Source organism: Mustela putorius, unplaced genomic scaffold, assembly GCF_011764305.1.
Source record: "Mustela putorius furo isolate JIRA1106 unplaced genomic scaffold, ASM1176430v1.1 tig00000827_pilon_pilon_pilon, whole genome shotgun sequence".
Lineage (NCBI taxonomy): Eukaryota > Metazoa > Chordata > Mammalia > Carnivora > Mustelidae > Mustela > Mustela putorius.
In genome coordinates, this window is record NW_025421489.1 from 337,871 (window position 1) to 362,103 (window position 24,233).

The following is a 24,233-nucleotide window of genomic DNA, read 5'->3' on the forward strand; positions in this document are numbered from 1 at the left end:
AAGACAGTATTGTATTGCCACAAAAACACACACATAGATCAATGGAACAGAATAAAGAGCCCAGAAATGGACCCTCAACTCTATGGTCAACTAATCTGTGGCAAAGCAGAAAAGAATGTCCAATGGAACAAAAGACAGTCATTCCAACAAATGGTGTTGGGAAAACTGGACAGCCACAAGCAGGAGAATGAAACTGGACCATCTTGTTATACCACACATAAAAATAAGATTCAAACGGATGTAAAACTTAAATGTGAGACAGGAACCCATCAAAATCCTAGAAGAGAACACAGGTTGTATTCTCTCTGGCTTTGGCCAAAGCAACTTCTTGCTAGACAGGTCTCCAAAGGCAAGAGAAACAAAGATTTCATCAAGATAAAAAGGTTTTGCATAGCAAAGGAAACAACTGACAACACTAAAAGATGACCTACAGAATGGAAAATGGTATTTGTAATTGACATATCAGATAAGGGGTGATTATCCAAAATCTATAAAGACTTATCAAACTCAATACCCAAAGAACAATCCAGTCAAGAAATGGGTAGAAGAAATGAACAGACATTTCTCAAAGAAGACACACAAATGGGCAACAGATATGAAAAAATGCTCAGCATCACTTGGCATCAGGGAAATAAATATAAATCAAAAGCACAATGAGATATCACCTCACACCTGTCAGAATAGCTAAAATGAACAAGTTAGGAAACAACAGATGTTGTCAGGCATGCAGAGAAAGCAGAAGCCTCTTACACTGTTGGTGGGAATGTAAACTGGTGCAGGCACTCTGGAAAACAGTATGGTGGTTCCTCAAAGAGCTGAAAATAGAGTTACCCAATGACCCAGCAATTGGACTACTATGGATTTACCCCAAAGGTATAAATATATTGATCCAAAGAGGTATCTGCACCCCAATGTTTATATCAGCAATTTTATTGATTTATTTATTTGAGACAGAATGAGCACGAGTGGGGGAAGAGGCAGAGGGGGAGGAAACAGCAGACTCCCCACTTAGCAGACAACCTGCAGTGGGACTCTATCCCAGGACCGAGGAATCATGAGCTAAGCTAAAGGCAGTCACTTAACCAACTAAGCCACCCAGGCACCCCTCGGTACCCTACATTAGACCCCATTTGGGGCATTCAATGAGAGGGTACCTTTTATAAGAAAGCTCTAAGTAAGAAAATTCTAGATGGGAATACTTGTAATATACAGCTGACCCTTGACCAACATGGGTTTGAAGGGTGCAGGTCTACTCTACTTACACATGGACTTTTTTTGATACAGTATGTTAGTGTATTTTCTCATGTTTTTATCAATAACATTTTTATATAGCTTTATTATGAGAATATAGTATAAAATACATGTAATGTAAAAAAAAGAAAAACTGTGTTAATGAACTATTTATGTTATCAGTAAGGCTTCCAGTCACTAGTAGGCTATTAGTAGTTTAGTTTTTTAGATACCATGCAGAAGTGAAATCATATGGTATATGCCTTTCTCTGCATTATTTCACTTAGCAAAATACTAGGTCTACCAATGTTGTCACAAATGGCAAGATCCCATTCTTTTTTATAGCTGAATAAATATTTCATTGTATATGTATCACACATCTTCTTTATCTGTTCATCTATTGATGGACACTGAGGTTGCTTCCATACTTTGGTTATTGTAAATAATGTTTCAAAAAACATAGGGGTGCACATAACTTTTCAAATTAGTGTTTTCATTTTCTTTGGGTAAATACCCAGTAGTGGAATTGCTGAATGGTACTGCATTTCTATTTTTAATTTTTTGAGGAATCATAACACTTTTTGACAATATCATTATATTTAGGCCTTATAAAATTAATGATATGACAACATTACTAGACAGCCTTGTAAAATTAATAACTCAATACCACTTGATGGGAGAAACTTTTATTGAAGCAATTTTATAAAGCATTAATAAATACTATGTAAGGGCGCCTGGGTGGCTCAGTGGGTTAAGCCGCTGCCTTCAGCTCAGGTCATGATCTCAGGGTCCTGGGATCGAGTCCCGCATCGGGCTCTCTGCTCAGCAGGGAGTCTGCTTCCTCCTCTCTCTCTGCCTGCCTCTCTGCCTACTTGTGTTCTCTCTCTCTGTCAAATAAATAAATAAATAAAATCTTTTTTTAAAAATGAATAAATAAAATAAATAAATAAATACTATGTAAAATATAAGACACTTTTTTATATGACATGACTTAAGGAATTACCAATGTGATGTATTGTCTTTTCCCCAAAAGCTTTTCCTAAATATTTACTTCTGTGACCTTTATTTCCAAGTGAGAAGTGTGTTTAGATGGTGGAAATAGCTTGAAGTCCACTAATAAGGAGAACGCATTTGCAATTTTATTTATACTTTTCCATTTATCAAAAAAATAGGATAAGAAAATTATATACAGAAAAACAACATGCAATGTATCAGCAAATTTTAATTCAAAGAATTATTAACGAAGGATTTTCTCATAAATGTTAGTTTTCAAACTATGGCTCATAGAAATCTAAGGGTCTCCTGGGACACAGCAGGATTGAGGGACAAGGAAGTCTACAGGTGTAGTCTTATCTCGCATTTAGCTAAACAGCTCTACTTGTCTCTGTTTTATATAATACAGTTTAATGCAAAAAAAAAAAAAAAAGATAAGTTCTATTCTTTGGAAAAAACAATTTTTCCCCAGAGGTATAAAAGTCACGAACTTAGTCAACATCCCTAATTTCACATAAGAGACAAAAAGGCCTCAGAGAGATTGTAGTTTGCCTGAGGTCAAAAAACCACCTAGTTGCAGGCCAGGAATGTGTTTTAGTTACTTCCTCATATTCAGGAAAAATACATGCATTTTTAACTAGAACTCAGAGAAAATGAATACATAAAACTTTGTCCTGTGGCTCAATAAAGTTAAGGTATTAGACAGAAAACAGCTTTCTAACTAAACTATAAATTTTTACAGTCATGAACAAAAATAAAGGACGAGGAGTTATCTTAACTCCTATTAGTAACAGTCAATATGCTCAATTTATAAGCAAAATTTTTTTAACTTGAAGGGACAGGGAACTTGAAGGAGAAAATCTTTGGTTGAACCAAAGAACCTGAAACTGAGGAAATTCTTCCTTGAAAGAATTATTCATTTCCTTCAAATAAAACTTGGTTTATCAAAGTCAATCAACAAATGGTTACCTATGTTGTGAGTTATTTATTGCAAAATCTAAAACACTGAACAGATTTCTCTTTGCCATCTAGCCTTCCCATTAGTTCACATGTACAAAAGACACGATTAACTTTAATTACAAATTAAATCCGCTCAGAACTTATAGGTAAACCTTCATTTCCATGTGAGAACATTTCTCTACCTTCTTCATGACAGGAAAAGAGATTTGTCTAATGGGTGAATTTGGGAGAAGGCACTAAGCAGTGCCTACATGCTTCCAAATCTCTTCTTTGAAAAGCTATGCCTGACATAGTAACATGAATTGAGGTCTGCTTTCATCTTTGTGGGATGGGCATCAAACATCTCTTCCTTCCATTTACAACTGTGTGTGGAAGTGCCTAATTTGGAGTAAAGGAGTAAAGTATTAGGAAGTTGGCAGTGGCTACATACCTAAGCCACATCCTCCAATCTGTTAGTATGTATTACAGTTACTAAGCTTATCTCCATCTGCCTGACTCCTGTGTTCTCAACTCAGAAAAAGAAGAGCAATGTCATCTGCCACCTACTCCACCACAGCTCCAACAAGAAAAATGATCAGACAATATTTAGAAACGGTTTCTTCTTCCTTGACTTTATTTATTGTTCAAAGTGACATACTTTAAAGAGGGAAAACGTTGAAAACAATTTCAGAAATAAACAAAGAAAGTCAGACAAAATGAGGAGATAGAGGAATATGTTCCAAATGAAAGAACAATACAGAACTTCAGAAAAATAGCTAAATGAAATAGAGATAAGTAATCTACCTGAATAAGAGTTCAAAGTAATGGTCATAAAAATGCTCAGCAAACTTGGGAGAAGAATGGATGGATTCAGTGAGAACTTCAAGAAAGGGAAAATATAAAGAAGAACCAATCAGAGCTGAAAAATAAAACAACTGAAATGAAAAATACTCCAGAGGGATCAACAGCACATTAAAAGCTGCAGATAAACAGATCAGTGATCTACAAGACAGGGTAGCAGAAATCATCCAAGCCAAAAAACAAAAAGATAAAAGAATTTCTAAAATGAGGACAGGTTAAGAGACCTCCTAGGATCGAGCCCCACACCACGCCCTGTGCTCAAGGAATCTGCTTCTCCCTCTCTCTGTGGCCCTCCCCTCCCATCTGTGTTCTCTCTTGCTTGCTCTCAAAAATAGATTAAAAGAAAGAAAGAAGGAAAGAAAGAAAGAAAGAAAGACAGACAGACAAGGCCGAAACTAGAAATAAGAAAATTATGAAAGAAAGAGTTTTATTGGTAAAAGCAAACATACAATAAAAGTAATAGATCAATCACTTTTATAAAGCCAGTATGAATGTTAAAAGACAAAAGTAGTAACAACAATTGTATCTACAGTAATTAGTTAAGGGATACACAAAATAAAAAGGTGTAAACTAAGACATCAAATACATAAAACAAGGTGGGGTGGAAAAATGTAGTGTTTTTAAAATGTGTTTGAACTTAAGTAGCCATCAACTTAAAAAAGACTTCTATATATATGGGATGTTATATATGAACTTCACTGTGATCACAAAAATCTATAATATACAAAAAAGAAAAAGAAAGGTAACCAAGCATAACACTAAAGAAAGTCCTCAAATTAGGAGGGAAGAGAGCAAGACAATAAGGAAACCAAATGAAAGAACAAGATTGAGGCCTCATTAACCATGAGTCTATGCTACTTTTCTCTACATTAGTAAGAACATGAATATACCTTCAAAACCATAAACCTATGTACATTGATTGAAATGGATATTTGAATAACAATGATATACAATGGAAACTAGCTGCTACTTAAAGACTCCCTATTATTCCCATCTTAGTCATCAATCATTAAAATGATGGCAGGGTAGATATATGTGAACTTCATTTTAAAAATTCCCATTGTGGGGCTCCTGCGTGGCTCTGTCAGTTAAGGATCTGATCTTGACTTTAGTTCAGGTCATGATCTCAGGATCGTTGAAACTGAGCCCTGCATCAGGCTCTGCACTGAGTATGGAGCCTGCTTACCCTCTGTACCTCATCCCCCACCGCCAGCTTGCACACACACTCTCTCTCCCCCTCTCTCTCTCTTTAAAAAAAAAAATGCAGTATTTGCTTGATTTAGCCATTTAGAAAATGCTCTACAATTGCTCAGCAAGACATTTTGTAAAAATTGAAATAGAAGTGTTATAAGACATTTTGTAAACATTGAAATAGAAGTGTTATAAGTTTTAAAAATAGAAGTGTTATAAGCTTCAAGTAAGACAACAATTAAGGATGTACTCTCAGGTAAGAAAATGACAACAATTACAACCTAAAGAAAAAATTAATCTTTTTAGCATTACAAGTTTATTTAATTCATAAAAAGGATTTATCATGGATTCTTTTAAATAATAAATACCCATATGTGATTAAGTGTTTGGATTCTTATTGTTGACTTATACATAGGGGTGGGAAAAATGGGTAACAGCGAATTTTAAAATTGTTATGAACAATTGCCAACCAGGAAATTAGTCAAAGCATCTAAGTATAGATTTCATTCGTGAGCAATAATATTTACTTTCTAAAATCGAATTTAGATGTAGGTTTTCAAGAAATTTAAAATGTGTCCATTTTGGGGTGCCTGGGTAACTCAGTCAAGTATCTGACTCTTGTTTTCGGCTCAGGTTATGATCTTAGGGTTGTGAGACTGGGCCTCATGCAGGGTTCCACACTCAGCAGGAAGTCTGCTTGAGAATCTCACACTCTCTCCCCCCTTGTACACTCTCTCTCTAAAATAAATAAAATCTTGAAAAAATAATAAATATGTCAGTTTAGTTATAATTATTGAATAAAGGTAATAATAGGTATCTACTGAAAGTAAGAGCTCTAGGAACAAAGAAAAAAAATCAAAATTTATGTCTCATTTCTTTATCAGCAAAAATAATTATGACTTTTACTTAGTGTGTATTAGTTAGCTAAGCAACTCAGAATATTACCAAATTAAAAACAAAAATTATATCAGAAATCTGAAACCCAAGGAAAAAAAGGTAAGATAATGTAACTAACCTTGGTCAAGAAAGTCCCGATGTCTTTACTTGAACGCCATGAGTTTGAGGTAGGAATCACCACGTTTTCTCTTAGAGTAACGTTTCTATTGAATAGTGAACTATTATTAACATTTCTACCATAAGGCAGATCTAGGGATGGCCTCATATTAATAGTGTCAAGCAAAGTTTGCTTTTGCTGTTTTTCCACCAGAAGTTTGGTACTGGTCTCTGCCAGCCTCTCACTAGTCCTGTTAGGATTACAAAACACAATACTTAGTATTTCATTTCTCCCCAAATCAGTCCTAAATTACTTGCATTTTTTTAAGTCTTCATAATAGTAAACAAAATGTGCCATTAAATAGTGTTTTAACATGGTAAATGTGACAGAGCAGACCTACTATGTATAATTATAGGTTTAAAACTGTTCTAAAGAAGTCCATGTATCTCTAGGGTTCCTAACTAACAAGTAATTCAAATTAAGGAGGGAGAGAAATGGCTATCAGTGATATCCATGGTCTAACAGGTTATACCTGCTGCCTTCTGGAATGGTTGTACTTAAGATTCTTGGGGATGCCATGATACATACTTACATTTAGTAAACCAGTTTAGAGCTGCAAAAATAAACCATCCTGGGGGGTCTGGGTGGCTCAGTCAGTTAACCATCTGCCTTCAGCTCAGGTCAGGACCCCACAGTCCTGGAATTAAGCTCCACACTGGGCTCCCTGCTCAGCGGGAAGCCTGCTTCTCCCTCACCCTCTGCCTGCTGCTCCCCTCTGCTTGTAATCACTTGGTCTCTCTCTCTCTGTCAAGTAAATATGTAAAATATTTAAAGGAAAATAAAAATAAAAATAAATCCCTCAAAGACATTTTACAAGCACTGGCTTTCACCACTCTTGTACACTTCAAACATTACCTCAGAGAAATTGAGCATTTGGCACTGAGGAATAATTTAGATGAACAATTGCTAGGGGAGAAGTAGATGGCAGAGTTGTGATCAGAAAGAACTGAAACAGCTCCAGAGGCAATTAAGTTATAACAGAGATGCCAGGGTACTGGAGGTGGAATCTGCCCTTTCTGTCTTGACCTTTTGGGTTAAAGGTGCAGTCTTCCAAAAATGAACTAACATTAATAAATAAATATTAATAAACTCATTTCTATTTAGGGTAATTCTGACAATTTTTAATAATATGCTGTCTAAATTATAAACCTTCAAACAATTAGCTTAAAGACTAGGAGATCAGATTAACTGAAAATATTCAAGGGAAAAAAATAAAATCATCTAAAACCAAAAAATAGAGAGAGATGCAAATTGTCTTGGACTAACATTTCAAGAGTAAGTTCATTTACAAACATCATTTTTCAAAATTATACTATCTAGTTGGCTTTCACTTACTACTGATCTCATGAACGTGGCTCCATAAAAATTATGGTTTAGAGGCAAATTAATAAGCTAATTCTACTTCCTATGATTGTTTTAACTTACTTGTTCAGTTCATTTGTCAATGACATTCGATGTGTTACTTCTTCTAGGTAGAGGTGCTTGTATCTGTCCAATTCTGTTTTAGTAAGATCTTCTTGAGAACTTTTCATTTTGAGTAATTCAAATTCCAGCTCTTTAATTCTGAGTTCCATTTGACTTCTTAGTGAAGCATTATTATTTTCTCTTAACTGTGCCAAGCTTTCTTGAGATGCTACTTGTGTCTGAAGCAAATTAAAAGCATAGTTTCAAAATTGTTACAACCTGGGTAATTACAGTATATTTCTTTCTTTTAGTTTTGTGTTAATGATTCGGAGAGCAAATTTTTGGAAAAAAAAAGCTGAAATGTAAAATATTTATCATCAATGTGAAACTGAATCAAATGTGAATAATGTTCATTCTTATGTTAGAACTCATGCAACCTGATAATTCAAAGAATAATAAAATAAATTTTTTAAAAGTGAACAATACAACTTCAGAATAATCAAGGTACCTGGGGTGCCTGGCTGACTCAGTCATCTGAGTGCTTGACTCTTGGTTTCTGCTCAGATAGTGATCTCAGGGTACTGGTATAAAGCCCTGTATCCTACTCAGCATGAAATATGCCTGGAATTTTCTCTCTACCTGTCCATCCCCCACTCGTGCTTTCCAAATAAATAAATATTTAATATAAAAAAAGGAATAATCCAAGTATGGTACCATTTCTTTTATGTAGGAATGCCCAGAATGGAGCCCAAACAATCAACTGATGGCACCGCCCACGTACCCCATGGCAAATTTTTTTTTAAGGTTCTGATATTTTTAATGTAATCCATAATTTGAATCTATGCCCCTAGAGGGGAATGCCCATATTACAAAAAAGTACCAATATAGAGGTAACAACTCAATAAGAATTCAGAAGAGTCTCCTCTGTTCAAGGCACAGTGGTTAAAATTCTTATTTTCAACTTTCAATTTCTTCAGCTCTTTTTTTTTTTTACTTTTAATTTTTTATTTTTTATAAACATATATTTTTATCCCCAGGGGTACAGGTCTGTGAATCACCAGGTTTACACACTTCACAGCACTCACCACATTTTTTTCTTTTCCTCTCAATAGCCTTGTTTTATACTAACTAGTCTTAAAAAATAAAATGATTTTCCACTGAAAGATCAATTTAGTGTGAATAATGAACAAAACTGAAATTTTTAAAGGGAAGGAACAAATGCTTCCAGAAATTTACCAATTTGCTATAAAGAAAGTAGAGGAAAACTCTGCACTGCATATAACCAAAATGTAATTTGCAATGAAATGAATGAAAGCATTTTATAGATGAATAAATTAACCTGTAAAAATAGATCGACTTCTTTTAATTTTTCTTCTATGTTCAATCTTGTCCTTTCTTCAAGCTCCCGTTTATATTGTTCTATTTTACTGTACTCTACCATATTGACTTCCACACAACTTCTGAGGTTTACTACTTGTTGTTCCAACTTCTTTTTATTCTTCTCTAGTTTTTCACATTTTGTCTGTATTTCTTTCATAGATGACAATTCCAGAGTAAGAACCTGGTTTTTTGAAGACAGAGTTTCCAGTTTTGCTGTAAGATCATCAACCTGCATGAACAAAATAATACAGTTTGGAAGTAGAGTGAAAAGAGTCTAACACAAAACTAAGACCCAAAATTTTTTTAAAAGATGTTAAATATCTGCACTAAACATGGGGCTTGAAATCACAACCCCAAAATGTCACATACATTACTGACAGCTCCAGCAAGGTGCTCAGATTTTAAAATAAATTCATTTTCAACAAAATGTTATCTATATTGTAGCTATAGTATATTAGAACATGGAACCTCAAATAACTCAGAAAATCAAGAACAAAATTCAAACCACCAGGACTTGCTAAAATCGATCTCTGCTGTCACCCTCTTTGCCACACATTTGTATTTGATTTTTATACTTTTATTTTTCTATGATTGTTTCAGATTTTTCCTCCATAAAATAACTGTAAGTCACCTCTTAGTAGAAAGTCTCTTGACCTTTCCCTCATCTTAATACTCTGTATTTTTTTTAAAGATTTTATTTATTTGAGAAGGAGAGGGAGCAAGAGTGCGAGAGTGCAAGAACAAGGAGAGGGAGAAGCAGACTACACACTGATCAGGAAGCCAAGCATGGGGCTCAGTCCCAGCATCCCAGGATCACGACCCAAGACAAAGGCACTTAACTGAGCCACCCAAGTGCCCTTGTACTCCATAATTTTTAAAGAAATTTTAGAAATACCGTATTGACTTATGTAGGTCTGAGCCAATAAATGCTTACCAAAATAAAACTTTGAAAATAAGACTCTAATTAATGAATCTATAAATACTGATTCTATTGCCATCAGCCTTTTTCTGAATTACAAATGTTTTATGCTAATTTCAATTGCATTCTGAAGAGAAATGATTCACAAGGTTAAGAAATCACATCTCTCAGTAAAAAAATTTCGTAAGGAGAAAAAATTTAGTGAGATGATCCATATATTTTTGGGCCAAAAAAAAAAAATTCCTTAATTCAACAATGTTACAATCCTTTGTTACTTCCCACAAAATAAGAGAATATACTAAGCAATGAAAACAACCAAAAAACTTGCTGGAGCTCAGTGATGCTGAGCTGGGAAGAACTCCTTTCCTTTAGATATGACTGGAAAGACAAGTGGATGTGGTGGTTTTATAAACTGACACTTCTCCCATGACAAACTCTCCGCTTCATATGTGCTGGCCTTAGTAACTGGTTCCTAGTGAACTAAATATAGCAGAGCAGCTGTGTGATTTTTAAGGTGAGGTTAGAAAATGTGATATAGCTTCCATCTGACTTTCTTCTTCTAGGAAACCTCAACCCTTAGAATCCAGCTGTTGTGGAAAAGCCCAGGGTACCTAGTGAGTCTTCATGCAAATATTCCAGCTGAGACTGCCCTAGCTAACATCCTAGCCAAAAGCCAGCCTCAACAGCCAAACGTGCACGAACAAGGTTTTAGATGATTCTAGTTCCCAGCTTCCAGTCATCCCAGGTGATGCCAAATGAAGAAATGAGTTGGCCTGACTCAGCCTTTTCCAAAGATTTGTGAACAAGGTAAATGCTGTTTTGAGCCGCTAGGTTTTGAGAGCGGTTTATTATACGGCAATAAATAACTGGCACAGATACTGACATTAAAATGGGGTGCTGCCATTAAAAACGAAAACCAAAAAACTGAAACTAAACTTTCTTTGAACCAGGAGGTGGGTGGAACCTGAAAGAAGAGTAAGAGTGAGAAGTAGAGAAGAGTAAGAATGAACCAAAAGGGCTTCCAAGAGACTGTGAGTGGAAACCTGATGGCCCTTGAAGGGGCTTACAGCAAAGGCTTCTAGACAAGTGAAGAAAATGACACTAGAGGGAAAAGGAACTCGTACCACAAACCACATGAAAGTAAATCTGGTAGGAGAGATAAGCTAAAGAAAGATGATTCAATATGAAGGAACCAGGACTTACTGGGTTCACCTATCTGTTCCTCATTTACAGCCTCTCCACATGCTGTATTGTCAAATAATGCTAAAATAAAGAAATGGCTTCTGGGTTAAAAGCAAATCCAGGAAGACATGGCCTATGGATGAAGCCAAAACTATAAACCCTTTATATGCCCTGAGAAGGACTTAAGGTGTGCCTCAAATTTCTTTAAGGATCTTAAGAGTGTGAGAATTTGAAAGGCATTGTCAAATGAGAGCTGCACAGGAAACCTGAGGTGAAAGCTTATTTCAAAAGACCCAGGAGAATGGCTTTTCTAATGGCATGAAATCCAATTGTATTCACGGAAAACTCAAAAAACTAAGAGAATTATAGTAGCAAAAACACTGTTTGCGAGCTTGGACTAAAAGAGACCAAGATAGTATGAACTAAAAATAGTCCTTTGAGTCTTAGAATTCCCACCAGGAGGAAGCAGGCTGAAAAAGCAGCTACAAACACGGGTCATTCCTTATGAAAAGGACAGAACCAAGAGCTCAAAAAGTAAAGCAAACAGCCATGGAGAAGCATTCCCATGGTTAGGCCTAAGTCCTCACTGAAGAACTGACAGCATGCTTCAGGCTGTGTTTCAAAACTGCTATGGACTAGTGTGCCTCCCATCTTCTTTCAATGGGAGAGTCCTTAGCAGGTTACCAGAGTGTTCCATTTTGAGTGGTAGAGAACTGTCTTCCTTAATTCCCAAGTGTTCAGATGGAGAGGACTTGCACTCAAGGGACTCTACTTCAGACACCTTATTCCTGCTGTACCTGATTAAGATGGTAAGATCTTGGACTCAAGCCCTAACCCAATGCCAGGAGAACTGAGATTTGTGGGGGGTATGGCGGGGAGGTGAGTGTATTTTTCATGTGGGAGGAATACAAAAAATTGTGGCCGGTGGGTAAATCATGCTGCTTTTAAAATGTGTCCATAGGTTTTTAAATATTCATTCCATTTTTTAAAAAAAGACCATGGGCCTACCTTTGTGACTTTCTCCTAACAGAATATGGTGAATGTGATGCTCTGTGTATTCCAAGGCTAGGTTACAAAAGACAACAGAGCTTCCTCCTTGCTCTGCAGCTCAGGCAGCTTTCTTGGAATTGAGCCCCCCATCTTCAAAGTTCAGGCCACAAAGAGTCTAGGTGTGCCAGTATAAGTGTTTCAGCTGCCTGTCCCAGCTATAGTCCAGCACCAATAGCCAGCATCAACACCACCAGATGTGAGTGAACAAATCTTCAAACAGTTCCAGCTCCAAGCCTTTCAGCTGCCCCACCTGAAGCTAGGGGAAGAGAACAAGCTGTCCTAGCCATACTTTTCCTAACAGTAGATTTGTGAAGAAAATAAATGTTATTTATTTAAGCCACTAAACTTTGGGGAGTTTGTTAAGAAAAAAACAAAAATATAAACAAAAATGGATGACAGAAAGAGTTAAAAAGACACATAATTTATATATTAGAAATTGGTCTCCATTAAAGTGGGAAGTAATAAATGTTATGATTATTTTTATTTTAAAAATTTATTCATTTGGGAGAGATACAGAGAGACAGAGCACAAGCAGGCAGAGAGGCAGAGGAGAGGGAGAAGCAGACTCCCTGCTGAGCTGGGAGCCTGACATGGGACTCGATCCCAGGACCTGGAGATCATGACCTGAGCCGAAGGCAGACACTTAACCATCTGAGTCACCCAGGTGCCCCTAAGATTAATTTAATAATAACAAACAGTGCTAATGAGAAGAAGCCCATAACTAGAAGCAAGATCTAATGAGATTTTCTTTCCATTTCCCCCCATTTAGGATGTCATTACCTGTGCATTTTTTTATATATGACCTTTATTATGTTGAAGTATGTTCCTTCTAAACCTACTTTGTTGAGGGTTTTTATCATGAATGGATGTTGCACTCTGTCAAATGCGTTTTTTTTTTTTAAGATTTTATTTATTTATTTGACAGACAGAGATCACAAGTAGGAAAAGAGGCAGGCAGAGAGAGAGAGGAAAAAGCAGGCTCCCCACCGAGCAGAGAGCCCAATGCGGGGCTAGATTCCAGGACGCCGGAATCACGACCTGTGCCAAAGGCAGAGGATTTAAGCCACTGAGCCACCCAGGTGCCCCTCACATGCTTTTCCTACATCTTTTGAAATGATCAGGTGATTCTCCTTTTATTAATTTGGTGTATCACAATGATTGATTTGCAGATATTAAAACACCCCCATAACCTAGGAATAAATCCCATTTGATCATGGTGATGATTTTTTTTAAGGTATTGTTGGATTCAGTTTGCAAGTATTTTATTGAGGATTTTTGCATCCATGTTCACCAAAGATACTGGCTTAGAGTTCTTTTTGTGGTGTCTGTTTCGTTTTGGTGTCAGGTAATACTGGCCTCATAGCATGAATTTGGAGTTTTTCCTTCCTTTTCTGTTTTTTGGAATAGTTTAAGAATAGGTACTAACTCTTCCTTTAAATGCTCAGTAGAATTTGCCTCTGGTCCTAGACTTGTGTTTGTTCATAGTTTTTTGATTAATGATTCAATTTCTTTGCTGCTTATCAGTCTGTTCAAATTTTCTATTCTTGTTCAGTTTTGGTAATTTATATGTTTCTACGAATTTATCCATTTCTTCTACATTGTCCAAATTGTTGACATATAGTTGTTCATAATATTCTTTTATAATTGTCTGCATTTCTGTGGTGTTGGTTATTTCTCCTCTCTCATCTGTGATTTTATTTGGGTCCTTTTTCTCTTCTTTCTGGTAACTCTGGCTAAAGCCTTACCGGTTTTATTAATTTTTTCAAAGAACCATCTCCTGGTTTCATTGATCTCTTCTATGTTTATCTTTTTAAAGTTTCTATAGTGTTTATTTCTGCTCTGATTTTTTAAAAGATTTATTTGAGAGAGAGAGTGGGGAGAGGGTCAAATGGAGAGGGTGTGAGAGAATCCTCAAGTAAACTCCCCGCTGAGTACAGAGCGAGAAGCAGGGCTCAATCCCAGGACTCTGAGATCATGACCTGAGCTGAAATCAAGAGTCTGCTGCTTAACCAAATGAGCTACCAGGTACCCCTACTTCTGCTCTAATTTTTATTATCTCCTTCCTTCCACTGACTTTAGGCTTCATTTGTTGTTCTTTTTCTAGCTTCATTAGGTGAAGGATAAGTTGTTGTAGATTTTTCTTGTTTCTTGAGGTAGGCCTGTATTGCTACATACCTCCCTCTTAGAACCATTTTTACTGTGTCTCAAAAGTTTGGGCAATTGTGTTTTCATTTTCATTTGCTTCCATGTATTTTTAAATTTATTCTTTTATTTCCTCATTGGTCCATTCATTGTTTAGTAGACTGTTACTTAAACAACATGTATTTATGGTCTTTCAGATTGTTTCTTGTGGCTGACTTCTAATTTAATAGTACTGTGATTAGAAAAGGTGCACGGTATGACTTCAATCTTCTTGTATTGTATTGTATTGTCTTCTTGTATTATTAAGATCGGTTTTGTGGGTATTATGGAGGACACCTATTGCATGGAGCACTGGCTGTGGTGCATAAACAATGAATTTTAGAACACTTAAAAAAATTAAATTAAATTTTTAAAAAATAGAGAATTGCTTTATGGCCCAATATGTGATCTATTCTACAGAATGTTCCAGAATGTGGATTCTGTTGTTTAAGGATGGAATATTTTTAATATATCTCTTTAGTCCATCTAGTCCAGTATAGAGCCACTGTTTCCTTGGCTTTCTGATCTGTCCATTGATATAAGTGGTATGTTAAAGTACCCAACTATTGATTATTTCTATTCCTTCCTAAAATATCCAAATTGTACATTGTCTTCATGGATACTTTTGCAATTAGGAATAAAAGCAATGAATTTCATTTAAAACATATATAATAAAAATAAAGCACCCTAGTATTATATTATTATCAATTAGTTCTTTTATGTTAGTCATTAATTAATTGTGTTATGAACTTGGGTGATCCACGTTGGGTGCATAAATATTTACAATTGATAGCTCTTCTTCCAGTCAGATTGTCCTCTTTATTATGATATAGTGCCCTTGTCTCTTATGACACTCTTTCTTTTAGACTCTATTTTGTCCAATATAAGTATTACTATTCTGGCTCTTTTGATATCCATTTGCATGATACATGTTTTTCCATCCCCTGACATTCAATCTGCAGGTGTCCTTATGACAAAAATAAAACTCTTGCTAGTGGCTTATAGATGGGTCTTGTTTTTTCTTCTTCTTCTTTTAAAATCATTTTTATTTTTATTTATTTTAATTTTATTTATTTATTTATTTCTTCTTTTCAATTGATTTTTTAATTTTTTGTAAACATATAGTGTATTTTTATCCCCAGGGGTACAGGTCTGTGAATTGCCAGGTTTACACATTTCACAGCATTCACCATAGCACATACCCTCCCCAATGTCCATAACCCCACCACCCTCTCCTGAGCCCCCTCCCACCAGCAACCCTCAGTTGTTTTGTGAGATTAAGAGTCTCTTATGCTTTGTCTCCCTCCTGATCCTATCTTCTTTCATATATTCTTTTCCTACCTCCCAAACTCCCCACGTTGCATCTCCACTTCCTCATATTAGGGAGATCATAAGATAGTTGTCTTCAATTGACTTATTTCACTAAGCATAATACCCTCTAGTTCCATCCATGTCGTCACAAATGGCAAGATTTCATTTCTTTTGATGGCTCCATAGTGTGTGTGTATGTATGTATGTACATATATATATATATATATACATACATATACATACATACATATATATACATATATACATACATACATATATATACATACATTATTTATATATATATATATATATATATATATATATATATACACATAATATCTTCTTCATCCATTCATCTGTTGATGGACATCTAGGTTCTTTCCATAGTTTGGCTATTCTGGACATTGCTGCTATAAACATTCGGGTGCACGTGTACCTTCGGATCACTACATTTGTGTCTTTAGGGTAAATATGCAGTAGTGCAATTGCTGGGTCATAGGGTAGCTCTATTTTCAGCTTTTTGAGGAACCTCATGCTATTTTCCAGAGTAGTTGCTCCAACTTTCAGTCCAACAGTGTAGGAGGGTTCCCCTTTCTCCACATCCTTGCCAGCATCTGTCATTTCCTGACTTGTTAATTTTAGCAATTTTGACTGGTGTGAGGTGGTATGTCTTTCCGGTTTTGATTTGTATTTCCCTGACATTGAGTGATGTGGAGCACTTTTTCATGTGTCTGTTGGCCATCTGGATGTCCTCTTTGCAGAAACATCTGTTCATGTCCTCTGCCCATTTCTTGATTGGATTGTTCATTCTTTGGGTGTTGAGTTTGCTGAGCCCTTTATAGATTTGGGATATAGCCCTTTATCTGATATGTCGTTTACAAATATTTTCTCCCATTCTATCAGTTGTTTTTTGGTTTTGTTAACTGTTTCCTTTTGCTGTGCAAAAGCTTTTGATCTTGATGAAGTTCTAGTAGTTCATTTTTGCCCTTGCTTCCCTTGCCTTTGGCGATGTTCCTAGGAAGAAGTTGCTGCAGCTGAGGTCAAAGAGGTTGCTGCCTCTGTTCTCCTCAAGGATTTTGATAGATTCCTTTTTCACACTGAGGTCCTTCATCCATTTTGAGTCTATTTTAGTCTGCGGTGCAAGGAAATGGTCCAGTTTCATTTTTCTATATGTGGCTGTCCAATTTTCCCAACACCATTTTTTGAAGAGGCTGTCTTTTTTCTATTGGACATTCCTTCCTGCTTTGTCGAAGACTAGTTGACCATAGAGTTGAGGGTCTATTTCTGGGCTCTCTATTCTGTTCCATTGATTATGTGTCTGTTTTTGTGCCAGTACCATGCTGTCTTGATGATGACAGCTTTGTAATAGAGCTTGAAGTCTGGAAATGTGATGCCACCAACGTTAGCTTTCTTTTTCAATATTCCATTGGCTATTCAAGGTCTTTTCTGGTTCCATAAAAATTTTAGGATTATTTGTTCCATTTCTTTGAAAAAAAATGGTTGGGATTTTGATAGGGATTGCATTAAATGTGTAGATTGAGGTAGCATAGACATTTTCACAGTATTTATTCTTCCAATCCATGAGCATGGAACATTTTTCCATTTCTTTGTGACTTCCTCAATTTCTTTCATGAGTACTTTATAGTTTTCTGAGTATAGATTCCTTACCTCTTTGGTTAGGATTATTCCGAGGTATCTTATGGTTTGGGGTGTAATTGTAAATGGGATTGACTCCTTAATTTCTTTTTCTTCTGTCTTGTTGTTGGTGTAAAGAAATGCAACTGATTTCTGTGCATTTATTTTTATATCCTGACACTTACCTGAATTCCGGTACAAGCTCTAGCAGTTTTGGAGTGGAGTCTTTTGGGTTTTCCACATATAGTATCATATCATCTGCAAAGACTGATAGTTTGACCTCTTCTTTGCCGATTTGGATGCCTTTAATTTCTTTTTGTTCTGACTGCTGAGGAAGACTTCTAGTACTATGTTGAATAGCAGTGGTGATAACGGACATCCCTGCCATGTTCCTGATCTGAGCAGAAAAGCTTTCAGTTTTTCTCCATTGAGGATGATATTTGCGGTGGGTTTTTAATAGATGGCTTTGATAATATTGAGGTATGCGCCCTCGATCCCTACACTTTGATGAGTTTTGATCAGGAAGGGATGCTGTACTTTGTCAAATGCTTTTTCAGCATCTATTTAGAGTATTGTATGGTTCTTGTTCTTTCTTTTATTAATGTATGATATCACATTGATTTGCAGATGTTGAACCAACCTTGGAGCCATGGAATAAATCCCACTTGGTCGTGGTGAATAATCCTTTCAATGTACTGTTGGATCCTATTGGCTAGTATTTTGGTGAGAATTTTCGCATCTGTGTTCATCAAGGATATTGGTCTTTAGCTCCCTTTTTGATGGGATCCTTGTCTCGTTTTGGGATCAAGGTGATGCTGGCCTCATAAAATGAGTTTGGAAGTTTCCTTCCATTTCTATTTTTTGGAACAGTTTCAGGAGAATTGAAATTAATTCTTCTTTAAATGTTTGATAAAATTCCCCTGGGAAGCCGTCTGGCCCTGGGCTTTTGCTTATTTGGAGATTTTTGAGGACTTTCAATCTCCTTACTGGTTATGAGTCTGTTCAGGTTATCTATTTATTCCTGGTTCAATTGTGGTAGTTTATATGTCTCTACGAATGTATCCATTTCTTCCTGATTGTCAAATTTGTTGGCGTAAAGTTGCTCATAGTATGTTCTTATAATTGTTTGTATTTCTTTGGTGTTGGTTGTAATCTCTCCTCTTTCATTCATGATTTTATTATTTGGGTCCTTTCTCTTTTCTTTTTGATAAGTTGGCCAGGGGCTTATCAATCTTATTAATTCTTTCAAAGAGCTCCTAGCTTCGTTGATTTGTTCTATTGCTTTTTTAGCTTTTATTTCATTGATTTCTGCTCTGATCTTTATGATTTCTCTTCTCCTGCTGGGTTTAGGCTTTCTTTCTTGTTCTTTCTCCAGCTCCTTTAGGTGTAAGGTTAGGTTGTATGTTTGAGAACCTTCTTGTTTCTTGAGAAAGGCTTGTATTGCTATACATTTTCCTCTTAGGACTGCCTTTGCTGTGTCCCACAGATTTTAAACCACTGTGTTTTCATTATCATTTGTTTCCATGAATTTTATCAATTCTTCTTCAGTTTCCTGTTAGACTCATTCATTCTTTAGAAGGATGCTGTTTAGTCTCCATGTATTTGGGTTCTTTCCAAATTTCCTCTTGTGATTGAGTTCTAGCTTCAGGGCATTGTGGTCTGAAAATATGCAGGGAATGATCCCAATCTTTTGATACCGGTTGAGATTTGCTTTATTCTTTTTTTCTTAATCCACTCTGACATCCTATGTCTTTTGATTGGACCACTTACCCCAGGTCTAAAGTAATTATTGATAGATATGTATTTATCATTTTACTGCTTGCTTTGTGGTTGTTTCTGGAGATTGTCTCTGATCATTTTTTGTGTCTTTGATGTTTCACTGGTTTTCTTTAGTGATATATTTGGATTTCTTTCTCCTCTTTGAGTATTTATCGAAGGTTTTGTTTTCTTTTTAGAGAGGGCACAAGCGGAGTGGGGAGAAGGAAAGAGAATCTTAAGCAGACTCCATGACTGGAATAGAGTGCAGTGCAGGGCTCAATCTCACAACCCTGAGATTATGACCTGAGCTGAAATCAAGTCAGATGCTTAACCAACTAAGCCACACAGACACCACTATTAGTGGGTTTTGATATATAATTTGTATATAACCTCTTCTGCATATAGCAGTCTATATTAAGCTCCTGGTCATTTAAGTTTGACCCCATTCTTTTCTCTTCTTCTCCCCATGCTTTAGGTAAGGTATTATACTTTTATATCCTTTTTTCCTGAGTTCCTTAATTTATTTTTTATATAAATGTTCATTTTTGTTACTTTTGGGTTTCCTGCCTTTATATTGTTACTTTTGGTCTCTTCTTTCCACTCAAAGAGTCCTCTTTAATATTTCTTGTGGGGCTAGTTTAGTAGTCACAAACTCCTTTAGTTTTTATCTGGGAAACTCTCTCTTTCCTATTCTGAGTAATAGGCTTGCTGGAGAGAGTATTCTTGGCTCCAGATTTTTCCCATTCACCACGTTGAATAGATAATACCACTCCCTTCTGGCTTGCAAAGTTTCTGCTGAAAAAGTTCCCACTAGCCTTAAGGGGTTTCCCCTGGAAGTTACTGATTTGCTTTCCTGCTTTTAACATGTTTTCTTTATCAGCATATTTTGCAAATTCAATTACAATAGGTCTTGGTGTTGGCCTACTTTTGTTGATTTTGATAGTTTTCTGTGTCTCCTGGATCTTGATGTCTGTTGCCTTCCCTAGATTAGGGAAGTTTTCTGCTATTATTTCTTGAAATAAATTTTCTTACACCTTTTTTCTCTCATCTTCTACTGGGATTCCTATAACATGAATGTTATTACATTTGATGGAGTCGCTGAGTTCCCTAGGTCTGGTCTCATTTTGCATAATTCTTCTTTCTCCCCCTTCTTTGGCTTCATTGCTTTCCATTCCTTTGACTTCTTAGTGGTTAATTTGTTCCTCTGTTTTTTCCAGCCTGCTGTTCATTGTTCATTAGGTGTGTTTATCTCATTTATTCCACTCTTCATCTCTGATTCTTTCTTAGGGTCTTTAAGGGTCTCATTGATCTTGTCCATTCTTTTCTCAAGTCCAGAGAGTATCCGTATGGTCACTGCTTTAAATCCTCCATCAGGCATGATATTTACATCTGTCTCACTTCAATCTCTGGACCCGTGGCCTTATCCTGTTCTTTCACTTGAGATAAATTCCTCTGTTTTCTCATTTTATCTAAGTATCTACCAGCTTCTCTGTGTTAGAAAAGCCAGTTATGTCACCTGCTCCCCAAAGTAATGGACTTATGAAAAAAGACGTCATGTAGCACGCAGGGTCTCATGCTTAGGGGAGTATCTCTAGTGTGTGCAGCATGCACTCTGCTGTTGTGTTCTGGCTGCTCTATCCTTCAGGCCAGACATCTGCAGAGGCTCTCCCTCACTGCTGTGGGCAGTGTTTGATACCTGGACCTGAATGTAGCTACTTTTAACTAGGTGTGCTCTGGTGTGCTTGTGAAATGAGACCTGTCACTGCCTCCACTGGAACTGAGGCCCTCCTGAATCTGGTCAGATGTGGTGTGACAGGGGCTTGTGCTGATTTACTCGGGGAAAGGCCTGCTGTGGTGTAACTGAAGCAAGAATGACTGAGCAGGGCAGTTCCACTGGAGTGCAAGGGGATGGTGCTCGGCAGATTAGGCAGCCAGTGTCCGAGCTGCACTACTTCCCACAGATGGCTCTGTAAACTTGTGCTGAGGTACCAGCTGGTTCCTTTGTTCCTAGAGAGGGATCTCTGTGAACACTGACTCTCAGGGAAATGCTCTGAGAAGAGTGAGTAATTTCCCTACTGTATACCCCAGACACTGTTCAGATCACCATTTCCTTGCTGTATGCTCCCTGCTGTTTGCCTGCCTTCTCTCCAAGAGCAGCACAGTGCCTATACAGGCTCTATCCCAGCCAAGCAAATGACCTTTAGAATTCCAGGTTTTAAGCCCTCCTAATTGTAAGAACTCGTGAAATTAAGCTCCTCTCACTTCCCAAGCCAGTGGCTACAGGGAAACCTCTTTGTGCAGTCCCATGTCTCGCTCCTGCCCTTCTCCATGACGACTCCCTCTCCTCTGCAGCAACCAGGATCTGTTTCTCTCCTAAACCACATCTCTGTACTTTCTACCTTCTTTGATGTGGCCTCTTCTCTCTATTAGTGGACTTTCTTCTATTAGTCTTCAGGGATTAGGTGAACCTAGGCTCCTCTTACTCTGCCACCATCTTCCTTTCTCTTAAGATATTTTTCTAAGATTCCCTTCAATTTCAAATTATTACAACTGGCAGGAACACCTTTACAGACTTTCCCCTCAAGTTAGGGGAAAAGAAAAACTCACAAGCAGAGAGACAATATGATTTGAACTATAATAGCTGAAATACTAGAAAAACTACCAAAATTTGACCTTTTACCTGATCTCCATTAACTGAAATTCTAAAAGAAATAGGCAGCTTTGAGTATTTTTTAATCAATCCAATACTCAATCATTATTCTACTTTCATCAGTGAGGAAATAAAGAGAATATTATGAAATCATTTTTAATCTTTTCAGTAGAAAACCAAAGGTACTGTCCTTTGGCACTATTTAAATTGAATATAACTTCTCCTTTATCTTACTCCAACCTTGTTTATGTGGGGAGTTAAGTAAGACCATCTCATCTTTATGTTGTGCCACAGAGCTTTCCCATATCATACAAATAGGCTTTGAAAAAAATTTTTTTTTTTGGAATTCAAACTGCTTACCTACTATTTGTCTCAGATAACTCCATTAAATAAAACCTGATAATTTACAGCTGTATTCTTGAAATAATGTAATAAATGTTTATTCCATTAATTACATACTGAGCTATTAAAGTACATATCTTTCTATTTAAACTAAAAGAAGACAGATAAAAACAACTGTGTTTTCTGAGAATGTAGGATCTCTGCCAAGAACAGGATCAACACCAGTGTTATACACAAGAACCAGGTTAAAAGAGTATCTAATTGTGAGTTGTAATTTTGGATTAGCAAGATTTCAAAACAGGAAAGCTGAAGGCCCAGTGTTCATCTTTTCCTCCCTAGATGGTGAAATGTATGGATAAGTCTACACTTTATAACAAGTTCATAAAACATAATAAAGTAAATAGTAGAGAGCAGATCCTACAACCAAGATTTGATGAAAATGGTTATGGGAGGCACTGAGTGAGAGACTAAAGATATGAATGGAGAAAAGAAACAGGACTCTATCTTTCTGAGCCTAACTCCTCATCAGATCATGGAGTCAGCAAGGCATAAGTTGGTAAAAGTCTCCTTTTTAAGAAGAAAAAATGTCTACAGAGGTAAAGTTAAGTTCCACTACAGTGACTTTTTTATTATTTTATAAGTGGTAATTTGCAAGACAACTAGGGGAGATGTCTCATAAAATTTGTTTAGACAGTGACATACGGATAGACATATAGATCAATGCATTAGAATTGGCAATCTAAAGAGAAATTGCTACATTATGGTGAACTGACATTCAATGAGGGTATAAAACAATTACATGGAATAAAAATAGTCTTTTTAACAAATGGTACTGGGACAAATGGATATCCACATGCAAAGTAATAAAATTAGACCTCTACCTCATAGCATATATACAAAATTAACTCAAAACATAATAGCTAAAACTATAAAACTCTTAGAAAAAAACATAGTTGTATCATTTGTGACTGGCTTTGGCAACAGTTTCTTAGATATGACACCAAAAGACAAAAAAAGATTAAGTATATTTCATCAAAATTAAAAACATCTTTGCTTCAAACATCACCATCAATAAAGTGAAAAGGCAAGCTACTAAATAAAAGATTTGAAAATCTTATATCTGATAGGGGATCTGTATATAGGACATGTAAATAACTCTTACAATAATGAAAAGACAATCCAATAAACAAACAGGCAAAATAATTGATTCATTCTTTAAGGAAGATATAGAAATGGATAATTACACACATAGAAAGATGAGATGCTCAACATAATTAAGTTTCTGTTTGTTTGTTTGTTTTTAAACATTTTATTTATTTGACAGAGAAAGAGAACACAAGCAGGGGGAGATGCAGAGGGAGAGGGCGAGGGAGAAGCAGGCCCCCAGCTGAGCAGGGAGCCTAGTAAAGGGCTTGATGCTAGGACCCTGGGATCACGACCTGAGCTAAAGTCAGATACTTAACCAATTGAGCCACCCAGCCACCCCTCAACATCATTAGTTTTAAGGAAAATGCAAATCAAAACCACAAGATTGATGGAACTCATCAAGTATATGATACCTAACTAAACAAGTCAGTCAGAGAAAAACAAATACCATAAGATTTTACTCATCTGTGGACTTTAAGAAACAAACAGATGAACATAGGGAAGGGGGAGAAAAAAGAAAGGGAGCAAACCATAAAAAATTCGTAACTAAAGAGAAAAAACAGTGTTGTAGTGTAGGTGGGTAGGGGGTAGGCTAGATGAATGATGGGGATTAAGGCGGGCACTTGTGATGAGCACTGGGTGTTGTATGTAAGTGATCAATCACTGAATGCTACTCCTGACACCAATATGTTACCTAACTAAAATTTAAATAAATCTTGAAACAAATGAACAAATAAAACCCCACAAAATTGCATTTCACATCCACTAGAATGACTATAATAAAAACAACAGATAACAACAAATATTGGCCCAAAAAAAAAGGAAAAATGAGAACCATCAAACACTGCTAATGAAAATGTAAAATGGTGCAGCCATGTTGGAAAACAGTGTTAGGGTTAAAAAGGGGGGGGGGGTTAGAGAGCTACCATATGACCCCGCAATTCCATTTATAAGTATATATGCAAGAGAAATGAAAACATGTTCACATAAAAACTTGTACATGTGTG

At 36.4% G+C, this 24,233-nt stretch overlaps 1 protein-coding gene across 6 annotated transcripts in view; it reads right to left on the reverse strand.

Moving 5' to 3' along the window:
• LOC101678988 (ankyrin repeat domain-containing protein 26) overlaps positions 1-24,233 on the reverse strand; it is a 173,857-nt gene that overhangs the window by 10,777 nt on the left and 138,847 nt on the right. For all 6 annotated transcript variants that reach the window (XM_045084945.1, XM_045084946.1, XM_045084948.1 and 3 more), the window contains 3 exons: positions 9,012-9,281; positions 7,694-7,911; positions 6,230-6,458 (listed from right to left, as the gene is read on the reverse strand). In XM_045084945.1, the coding sequence (XP_044940880.1) occupies positions 6,230-6,458; positions 7,694-7,911; positions 9,012-9,281 (717 nt within the window). The remainder of the gene's footprint in view (positions 1-6,229; positions 6,459-7,693; positions 7,912-9,011; positions 9,282-24,233) is intronic.